General features: G+C 38.0%; 1 protein-coding gene across 1 annotated transcript in view; it reads right to left on the minus strand.

Annotated features, from left to right (window-relative positions):
• The window catches only part of CDC73 (cell division cycle 73), a gene marked incomplete at its 3' end in the record, with an annotated part of 141,014 nt that overhangs the window by 106,468 nt on the left and 22,489 nt on the right, over positions 1 to 12,057 (minus strand). Inside the window, exon 7 of the mRNA XM_080698369.1 lies at positions 1,510 to 1,726. Within this exon, the coding sequence (XP_080554495.1) occupies positions 1,510 to 1,726 (217 nt within the window). The remainder of the gene's footprint in view (positions 1 to 1,509; positions 1,727 to 12,057) is intronic.

Here is a 12,057-nt window from a genome sequence, read left to right on the forward strand (position 1 = left end):
ATAATAAGCATTATAACACAAAGCCATACTATTATTTAAAATATTAGCCATAACAGACAACAAAGAAGAGAACGGCAAATGATTTTCTTATAAGTAACAAAAATGGGACACAGAGGTTTACTCATAGCCTCAGATCTTCGTAACTTCTCTGCAATTTTAAGCTCTAGAGAATGATCCTTACAAGCACTTTGTGAAACACGTCAAAGTACAAAAGAAGTAGAAATAATTTTCAGTATATACTATTCTCTGGTAGCTTTATTCCTACTGAAATGGCACAATGAGTTTACAGTTAAAATCCCAAAATTTTATAACCAAAATTCAGTCTGCCTCAAACATTAAAATCAGTTTCAACAGCAATCTCACACACTTCTTTAAATGTTTGTACCAGAGCCCTGCTGTCAGCAATTGTGCATCCATAGAGGACTAAGAATTAGTGAGAAAACCTGGAGGCTAGGGGAGAGCATCAGAAAACAAGAACTGGGTAACACAGATAAAAATATGTATATCAACAGAATTGATGCATCCTGATTTTTAGAGATCTTTTAAGATACTAGACCATCCAATATCATTCAAACTTTTTTTTTTTTCTGGTATTGGGGACTCAATCCAGGAGTATTCTACCGCCAAGATACACCTCCAGCCCAATTTTATTTTTATTCTAAAACAGGGTCGCACTAGGTTGATGAGAATCTCACCATTTGCTGAGGCTGTCCTCAAACCTGCCATCCTCCTATCTCAGCATCCCAAGTACTAGGATTACAAATGTGTACCACCACTCCCAGCTTCACTCAAACTTTTATCTTCCAAAATTCAAAGTATATGTCTCCATTTACCAGTAACTGATTTTCATGAAGGAATTCTGTTTATATATATAAATATAAATACACAAAGGTATATGTACAAACATGGTTTGTAATGAGTTATTTGTAACAATGAAACAAAGACAAGTAGAAAGAAAAATAGAAGGAGGAAGAAGAGGAGGATAATAATAGAGGGAAGGAAGCAATGAAGAAAAAGAAAGGAGCAAAGCAAGGGAAGAAAGAAAACCCCAAATACTGGAGCAAACACAGAACAACAAAAAAATCTCCATTAATAAGGAACTAAAAAAAAGGCCTATATATATATACAATAGAATATTACATATAAAATACACTCAGTAAATGTTTGCTGACTGATCTCTGGAAGTTCTCTACTTTATGGGAAAAAAAGTTAATGATGGTATCAGTTCTCTAATGACCAAAGAGAGCTTGGCATCAGTACTCCCTATTCACCACATTCAAATAAAAACCTGGCTCAACAGAAAACTGACTACTCTGTACAAATGATACGTGAAGGGGCTTACATGCTGATTCACACTTTTTCACCAGCTTCTTTGGTGACTAATAACCACACTTTCAAATGAAATGGGTAATCTATATTATTTCTGACCTTTCAAAAAAATAACACTTATAAACTCTTCCCAATAGAAAATTTTATCCAATTCTACAAAACACAGATTAAACACTTCACCTTTCCTGTGCTCTGCAGGATAGTTGTTCGTGTCCTCCATACTCTCTCTCTGCTGACAATATCTCTCGTCACATCTACCTCAGCATCCACGAAACTCCTCTGTTTAAGGGCAGTTATATCATCATCTAGATCAGTCTTGATAGTTGATCTTTTCTTAGCCATAATTTTGGCTTTGATTGCAGCAATTTTTTCCACTGACATAGCTTCAGACAAAGACCTAAAAGAAATTTACTTTTTAATTTTTCACAGCAAAAATTCCTTGAGCACATCACATGTCTTATTACAGTTATAAGTTTCTGTTAAAAACACTTTATTTCTCTCTCTCTCTCTCTCTCTCTCTTTCTCTCTCTGTGTGTGTGTGTGTGTGTGTGTGTGTGTGTGTGTGTGTTACTGGGGACTGAACCCAATGGCATTCCACCTCTGAGTTATGCCCAAGTCCTATTTTATTGCTTGTTTTAAAACAGGGCCTCACTAAGTTGAGCAAGGCCTCATGTTGCTGGAGCTGGCCATGAACCTGCACTCATCCTGCCTCAGCCTCCCAAGTACTGGGGTTACAAGCATGCGCCACCACGCCCAGCGTAAAACACTTTAATCAGCACTAATTAATGTTTTCTTGTCTGTAAAACTGACATACTTGATATTTGTAATCATACAAAATTTTTATAGGTAAGCATTTGTATCGAGACAATACTCAAGCAAATTAGTAAGTTCTCAGAAAGCATCAATAAAACAAAATTCTTCAAATTTTTTCTCTTTTCCCCTCAAAAGAGCAGGACTCATTAATGTGAGTACTTTTCTTTATATTTTATAAAACTTTACAATTAGCCTACCTCTAGCTTTAGAAATTACATACATACACAAACACACACACAAAGACAGACAGGCAGACACACACACACACACACACACACACACACACACACACACACGGGCCACCTTGTAAGGGAGTGAAAATATCAACTTGTAAAAAGTTCAAAATTTGGGTTTCCCTCAAAAGTTGCTTCAAGGTTTCAAACCTAAATGTCATAGTGCACAACATACATTATACATCAAAAAGGTTTATATATACCAAAAAAATTCATTTTAATCTCTGAAAGATAAAACAATGCTCTGAACAATTTTATCTTCTCTACACTTGATTTTCAAATAGGCAAAACAACAAAGAGAGGCTATGCTTTTGGAGTTATAAAGAAAAGACTTTAATAATGAAGGTACATACTTTCTGAGATGATAATATTAAGCATAGTGTCTTTTTGTAATATAAAATAAAAAAATTAAAAAGTAGTTAAGTACCTTATTAGCTGTAGACAAAAATATTACTTTAGTCATAAGATGAAATTCTTGAAATATGTTTACATAAGATCTGGAAAAAGGATGGAAATTTCTGCAGGTTTAAATACAGTATTATTATATAATATGCTAATTTATTTAAAGTAGGTACCAAGGGTCTTTATAGCAGGTGATTAATATGCATCTGTTATTTGATTCATTTTGTGTAATACAGTGCAACATTTCCCTAAAATCTAAAGCATATCAGAGTATATTTAGATAAATTCAAATCACTTTTCAAACTATAATCAAGCCTATAGTAGACCTTCAATCACTGGACTTTTACTTCTAGCCAAGATAAACTAAGAAGAACTGAATTAAACCTTCCTTGAAATGATCAATCAAAATACATAAAATAGATGGGTCCAGTGGCATATGCCTATAATCCCAGCTATTGGGAAGTTGAGACAAGAAAATTATAAATTAGAGGCCAGCCTTTTTGTTTTTTAAACAAAAAGTAAAAAAGGCCAGGGGTACAGCTCAGTGGTAAAGTGTTCAATTCCTAGTACCAAAAACTAAATAAATAAATAAAAGAACCCTAACATCATTTAAAATATGAAGCTGAGTGTGGTGGTACACACCTGTAATCCCAGTAATTGGGAAGCTGAGACAGGAGGATCACAGGTTCAAGATCAGCCTCAGCAACTCAGGAAGACTCTCAACAACTTTGGGAGAACCTGCTTCAAGAAAAAAATTAAATAGGACTGGGAGTGTAGCTCAGAGGTAGAATGCCTCTAGATTTAATTTAATCTAATAATTAGCAAAGAAAAAAGAGAGAACTACTTATGAACAAATATGGCAAAAGGTATGTAACACCTGTATTGTGAAAGTACAAAACACTGCTATAAGGAATTAAGGAACTGAGTACCTCTCCATTACTTTTTTGAGGGGAGAGGTACTGGGGATTGAACCAAGAGGCATTCCATCTTTAAACTACACCCCCAACCCAACTTGGAAACAGGATCTCACTAGAGCTAGGTTGCCAAGGCTGACTTTGAACCTCCAAGTCTCCTGTCTCAACCTCCTAAGTACTAGGATTACAAGCATGTGTCACCACGCCTGGCTCTAAGTCTTTTTAAAAAAGAACAGGTAGTAGCCAGGTGTGGTGGCACACACTTATAATCCCAGTACTTGAAAGGCTGAGATAGGAGGATCTGGGTTCATGGCCAGCCACAAATACTTAGAAGGGCCACTTGCAACTTACTGAAACCCGGTTTCAAAATAAGAATAAAAAATTGGGCTGGGAGTATACCTCAGAGGTAGAATACACCTGGGTTCAATCCCCAGTGACTAAATAAATAAATAAATAAAAATAAAAAAATAGTGATCCAAGAGTTGTGGCGCATGCTTATAATCCCAGCATTTGGAGGCTGAGACCAGAGGATCGCAGTTCACAGACAGCCTCAGCTACTTAATGAAGCCTTCCGCAACTTAGTGAGACCCTGTTTTAAAATAAAGAATCAAAAATAGGACAGGGGGGTTAGCTCAGAGGTCAAATGCCCCTGGTTCCATTCTCAGACCCACAAAAATAAAATAAAATAATAAAATAAAATAAAATAGACTTGTGTATATATACAAATATAACAAAATTTCAAACCTCAACTATGAGAAATCACACAAATGAACAAAAAAATCGAAGAAAGCAAATTAAGCCTGTGAAAGATTAAATCATCAATAATCATAAAGAAAATACAAAAATGAGATACCATCACACCTACTAGATTGCTAAAACAATATGACCTGACCACATCAAGAGTTGGCAAGGACATAGAAAAACTCTTATATGCTATTAGTAGAAATGTAAAATGGTGATCACCGGGCGTGGTGGCGCACGCTTGTAATCCCCGCACTTGGGAAGCGGAGACAGGAGAATCGCACAGGTTCAAAGCCAACTGCGCTGGTTTAAGAGACCCTGTTTCCAAATAAAAATATAATAAATAGGTCTGGGAGTGTAGCCTGGAGGTAGAAGGGCTTCCAGAACCCCAATACCCCCCCCAAAAAAATGTAAAATGGTTTAACAACTTTGGAAAATAGTTTGGTAAGTTGTTTTTGTTGTTGTTGTTGCTTTCAGTACTGGAGACTGAACTCAGGGGCATCCTACCTCTGAGCTACATCTCAAGTCCTATTTTTATTCTTTTATCTTGAAACAAGGTCTCACTAAGTTACGGAGGGCCTCACTAAGTAGCTGAAGCCGACCTGCAACTCTCCTGTCTCAGCCTCACAAGTCCTGAGATTACAAGCATGCATTACCATGCCTGGCTTGGTAGTTTCTTAAAAAAATATGTTTATAAAACCAGATGATCCCACCTTTTCTACTTTGGGTATTAACCCAAGGGAAAGGAAAACATGTATCCATGTAAAATTTTGTATGCAAATGTTCATAGCAGCTTTAGTTGGAATAGCAAAAAGATGTTGACAGCAAAATGTCTATTAGCAGGTGACAGGGTAAGCTAACTGTGGTACATGCATATGATAGAGCACTCAAGTAAAAAGAAATGAGTTACTGATATGCTCAACAACATACAAAATCTTAAAATTATGCTAAGAGAAAGAAACCATATCAACTGAGTATAGAGGCACACACTTGTAATCCCAGTACTTGGGAGGCTGAGACGGGAGGATCACAGGTTCATAGTCAGCCTCAGCTATTTAGTGAAGCACTCCACAACATACTGTAACCATTTCCAAATAAGATTAAAAAACAGGAATGGAATATAGCCCAGAGGTAGAATGCCCCTGGGTTCAATCCCCAGTTCCAAAGAGAAAAAGAAAAAAAAAAAAAAAACATACCAAGAAAGGAAGAAAACATACTGAGTAATTCCACTTACTTGCAATTTTAGAGAAAAATAAAAACTCATCTATAGTAGCAGATCACTGGTTGCCTCAGAAGAGGATGCAGAAATAGGTGGAAGCAAGGAGTTACTAAAGTACAAGAAACTGAATGAGGTGATGTTATGTTCATTTCTTGAGGAAAAAAACTGAGAATCAATAAACGGGATGGCATTAAGTTGAAAAGTTTTCTGCACAGCAGAGAAACTCTTTATAAAAGAAACTACAGAATAGAAAAAAACTTTGCCAACTACTACTTTGATAGGAGATTAATATATAGCCTATGTAAAAGAACTTTAAAAACTTAACACTAAAAAAAAAAATCCCACTGGGTGTGGTGGTACACACTTGTAATCCCAGTATTTGGGAGGCTGAGACAGGAGAATATCTCAGGCTCGTGGCCAGCCTCAGCCACTTAGTGGGGCCCTCCACAACTTAGTGAGACTGTTTCAAAATAAAGAATAAAAAATAGGGTTAGGGTGTAGCTCAAAGAAAGAATGCCCGAGTTCAATCCCCAGTTCTGCAAAAATAAAAAAAACACAATAGCCAGGCGTGGAGGCATATACTTGTAACCCCAGGACTTGGGAGGCTGAGATAGGATGAATACAGGTTTGAAGCCAGCCTTGGCAACTTAGCAAGACCCGGTTTCAAATAAGAAATAAAACCAGGCTGGGGGTATAACCTGGAGGTAGACTGCCTCTGGGTTCAATCCTCAGTAACACACACACACACACACACACACACACACACACACACACACACACACAGAAGAATACAAGCAATGACATGCTGACAAGGAAGCAGCAAAATAGGACTCCTTCTACGTGCCTGGTAAGACTGCAAACTAGCAGAGCCACTGTGATAGTGAATTTGTAGGTTCCTCAGAAGACTGGACATCGAACAGCTTTACCACTCCTCAGTATCTTCCCAAAGGAATTAAGTCAGAATATTATAGTGATACATGTTATAGCAGCATTCACAACAGCCAAACTACAGAGCGAGCCTACGTGTCTGTCAGCAGATGAATGGGTTACAAAATTGTGGTACATGCACCACAAAATTTTACTCAGCCATAAAGAAGAAGATTATGTCATTTGTGGAAATAGATAGAACTACAGAATATTATGCCAAGTGAGATTATCAGGTCTTAGTGAAGTGCTGTATGTTGTCTCTCTTTTATGGAAGCTGGAAGGAAACTGGGAAACAAAAGAAAGTTTTTGTTTCTTTTGAAGAAAAATGATTAAAGATGTTTCTTTTGAAGAGAGAAGATGAGAAAGAGCAGTAGAATAGTGGAAGGAGATTTGCACAGAGAGATGGAGAGGGGAAAGGGGAGAAGTGATAAAAGAAACGATTCATTAATTCCATGTGCACTGTAAAGCTATCAATATCAATTTCAGTACTATGAATGGGGAGGAGGAGGAGCAAGGCAAGATCTAAAGGGAATGCACCTAGTGCTATGTGTACGTATGTGTCTACCACATTAAACGTCAGTAAGATGTACAGTTACAATGCACCAAATAAAAGTGTTATGTTTGCTTCTCGACTATAGTGATGGAAACATATGCAAAAACTTATCTTCAAATACATAAAATTTATTGAATGTCTAAATATACCTCAATATAAATATTAAAAATCTGCACTGGGGCTGGGTGTATAGCTATTGAGTACTTGCTTAGCATGCACAGGCCCCTAATTTGATCCCCAGCATCACAAAAAAAAAAAAAACTGCATTGAATCATTTAGTTTAGATACAACTCTAGTAAGGATCATACTTATACCGTGCCAAGAAAAATACTTCCAAATAATGTGTGTGTGTGGGGGGGTGTCCTAGGGATGGGGGGGTCCAGGGACAGTCTACCTCCAAGCTATAGCCCCAGCCCTTTTTTTCTTTTTTATGTGGTACTAAGGTTCCTGGAAACCCTTCTACCTCTGGGCTACACTCCCAGACCTATTTTATATTTTTATTTGGAAACAGGGTTTCGTAAGGCAGCAAGGCTATCTTCGAACCTGTGCGATCCTCCTATGGGCGCCTCCCAAGCGCCGGGATTAAAAGCGTGTGCTACCACACCCAGCTCTATTTTTTATTCTTTATCTCGAAAAAGGTCCTACTGAGTTGCACAGGGCCTAAGTAGTAGATGGGGGTGTCCTCAAATTGCGATTCTCCTGTCTCAGCCTCCCAAATGCCGGGATTACAAACGTGCACCACCATGCCCAGTTTGCCAAATGACTTTAACTATATTAAAAATCAAGGTTCTGTAAATTAAGATGACAGGTCAAATCCAGCCATGCCCATACATTTACATGTCATCTACAGCTACTTTCCCTACCACAAAAGAGTTAAGTAGACTCAAAAGAAACCATTTTCTCTAAAGAGACAAAATATTATAGTTTTCTCCCCTCACTATCTGCAGGGAACTGTTCTCTGAACTCCTCAAAGATACTAAAATCTGCAGATGCTTTAAAGTCCCTTATGGGCCAAACTCATATGCTGGAGAAAAGATAGCCTTTTCAACAACTGGTGCTGGGAGAACTGGCTATCCATTTGTAGAAAGATGGAACTAAATTCTTACCTCTCACCATGCACAGGAATCAACTCGAGATGGATCAAAGATTTAGAAATTAGACCAGAGACTCTGAAGTTATTAGAGAAGGGCATAGGCTCAAGACTCCAACATATAGGCATAGACAGTAATTTTTTCAACAAGACCTCCAAAGTGCAGAAAATTAAAGCAAGAATTAATAAGTGGGATGGCATCAAACTAAAGTTTCTTTCATCAAGGGAAACCATCAAGAACCTAAAGAGAAGGCCAGGAGTGGTGGCGCACGCTTGTAATCCCAATATTCGGGAGGCAGAAACCGGAGGATCGTGGTTCGCGGACAGCCTCAGCTATTTAGCGAGGCCCCTCACAACTCAGTAAGACCCTGTTTCAAAAATAAAAAATAGGGTTGGGGGTATAGATTGGAGGTACAATGCCCCTGGGATTTCATCCCTGGTACCACAAAAAAAAAAAAAAAAAAAAAAAAAAAAAAAAACAGAATTTAAAGAGAAAACCTAGAGAATGGGAGAAGATCTTTACCAGCTACCACTCTTATAGAGGGCTAATATCCAGAATATTCAAAGAATCTAAGCTATCAAAACGAATAACCCACTCAAGAAATGGGCAACTGAACTTAATAGAAACTTCACAAAAGAAGAGATACAAATAGCCAATCAATACATGAAAAGATGTTCAACATCACTGGCCATTAGGGAGATGCAAATAAAAACTACGCTGAGATTCTATCTAATCCCAATCAGAGTGGCAAGCATAAGGAAATCAAATAACAAATGCTGGTGAAAATGTGGGGAAAGAGGAACTCTTTTACACTGTTGGTGGGAGTGCAAACTAGTTCAGATGCTATAGAGATCAGTGTGGAGATTCCTCAGAAACCTGGAAATGGATCCACCATATGATCTGGCTATACTACTCCTGGGTATCTTTCCAAAGGGGTTGAAATCAGACAACTACAGTAACATATTCATACCTATGTTCATAGCAGAACAATTTATAATAGCCAAAATATGGATCCAAACTAGATCTCCATCAACAGATGAATGGATTGCAAAATTATGGAAAATACAATGGAATACACACAATGGAATTCTACTTAGCAATAAAGAAGAACAAAATCATGTCATTCTCAAGAAGAGGGAAAGACCTGAAGAATATTATGTTAAGTGAGATCAGCCAAGCACAAAAAGATAAAGGACATATGTTTTCTCTTAAATGCCCAAACTAGGGAGCATTAGGGATACCAGAGGGCCTCCACATAATGGAAGGGAAACCTCAGCAAAGCTGAAATGGAAGAGTGGAAGATGAAGAAAGCTAAGGTTAATTAATGGAGGAGCTACATTTGAGTATGTGTAAAAGTATGAATGTAGCATGGTTAACCTGGATACACATTGTTGGGAGAGGGTGAAGGGGAAGTGGGGAGTGGGAGAGTGCACCAAGCACAGTCTGAATGTGTGCCATTTTCAATATGATCTACATAAAAATAAATAATAAAATAAAAAAATAAAGTCTCTTATATAAAATGATGCCATTTTGCATAATTTTCTTACATCATCCTATGTATTTTAAATTATCTCTAGCCAGGCGTGGTGGCACACGCTTGTAATCCCAGCACTTAGGAGACTGAGACAGGAGGATCGCAGGTTCAAAGTCAGCCTCAGCTACTTAGTGAGGCGCTCAGCAACTTAGTGAGACCCTGTTTCCAAATAAAGTATAAAATAGGCCTGGGAGTAAGCCCAGAGGTAGAAAAACCCCTGGGTTCCACCCCTGTACCACCAAAATTTTAAAAAATTAAAAAATAATCTGTAGACTACTTATACAACAAATATACTGTTAAAAATCGTTATAAGCCAGGCATGGTGGTGCACACTTGTAATCCCAGTATTCAAGAGGCTGAGACCAGAGGACACAGACAGCCTCAACTATTTAGCAAGGTCCTTCACAACTCAGTGAGACCCTGTTTCAAAAATAAAAAGACTGAAAAATAGGGCTGGGGGTGGAGCTCGGAGGTAGAATTCCCTTGGGTTCCATCCCTGGTACCGCAAAAAAAAAAAAAAAAAAAAAAGAGAGAGAAAAGAAAAAAACTGCTATAAGCCAGGTATGGTGGTACATGCTTGTAATCCAGTACTTGGGAGGCTGAGACAAGAGGATCGCAGGTTTGCAGTGACCACCCTCAGCTACTTAATGAGGCCTCCACAACTTAGTGAGACTCTGTTTCAAAATAAAAAATAAAAAATAGGGCTGGGGGTATAGCTCAGAGGTAGAATGCCCCTAGGTTCAATTCCTGGTACCACAAAAAATAATTTGTTATACAGTATTCTTTAGAAATAAGGATAAGAAGGCTAGGGATGTTGCTTAATGGTAGAGAACTTGCCTAACATATGAGGTCCTGATTTCAATCCTAGTACTATGAAAAATTAAAAATTAATATTAAAATGGATGCAGGATGTAGTGGTACACAACTGTAATCCCAGTACATAGGAGACAAGAGACAGGAGAATTACAGGTTTAAGACCAGCAAGTGAGCTGTAATTTAGATAGAACTTCTTTCAAAATAAAAAATAGAGTTGGGGGTATAGTTCAGAGATGATCGACTCTAGGTTCAATAACCACAAAAGACAAGAAAAAAAAATCATCTGAAGCCAGGTATGGTGGTACACACTTGTAATCCTAGTACTTAGGAGACTGAGACAGGAGGATCACAGGTTCAAAGCCAGTAATATAGTGAGATCCTGTTTCCAAACAACAAATAAAATTGAGCTGGGGGTGTAGTTCAAAGTTAGAATGCCTGTGGGTTCAATGGCCAATACCGAAAAGAAAAAAATCTGTACAATTTTTTTTTCAATTTTTTTTCTTTCTTGCAGTACTGGGATTGGAACCCAGGGGCATTCTACCTCCAGGCTACACCTCCAGCCCTATTTTTATTCTTTATTTTGAAACAGGGTTTCAGTGAGTTGCAAGGATCTCACTAGATAGCTGAGGCTGTCCGCAAACAGCAATCCTCCTGTTTCAGCCTCCCAAATGCTGGGATTCCAAGCATGGTGTGCACCACCACGTCTGGCTTTTTCAAATATTTCTCACCAAAGGTTGGTTGAATCTACAGATGTTTGACCCATGGATATAGAGAGCCAAATATTTGTAGTGCTTTTGAGAAAATGTTTGCTGATCTCTGTTACAAATCAAAGGAGATTACATTATAAAATGAGTGGCTTGGAATATGAATTAATTTTTAAAAAGATAAATGTGGTAACAGAATGAAGATAGCTTTCCAGAAAGCAAAATAAGCACAATGGCTCCCAACCTCCCCTACTCTAAAACATGCCTGCACATACAGTAGGCCCTCAGAATTAGTAGGTTCTACATCTGAAGATTCAGGCAACATCAGATTGAAAATATTAAAAAAAACTACTGAACATGTACCAATTATTTTTTTCCGCACCAAGTCCCCAAACAATGCAGTACTCTATGTATGGTACTGGTGATGTAACCCAGGGGCCTCCTACCTCCAAGCTATGCCCCAAACCCTGTTTAATTTTTTTATTTGTAAACAGGGTCTTGCTAAATTGCTGAAGCTGGCGTCAAACCTGCAATCCTCCTGTCTCAGCCTCCCAAGTACTGGGATCATAGGCATGCACCACCATGCCCAGCTTAAATAATGCAGTATTAACAAAAACATAGCATTTACATTGTACTAAGCATTGTAAATAACCTAGATATGACTTAAAAGCATACAGGAGGATGTGCGCATATGTGCAAATATGCCGTTTTAAATAAAAGGAGGGTGTGCACACGTTATGTGAGAGTGTCGTGCCATTTTAAATAAAAGACTTGGACATCT

Source organism: Muscardinus avellanarius (genome assembly GCF_963383645.1).
Source record: "Muscardinus avellanarius genome assembly, chromosome: 7".
Taxonomy (NCBI): Eukaryota; Metazoa; Chordata; class Mammalia; order Rodentia; family Gliridae; genus Muscardinus; species Muscardinus avellanarius.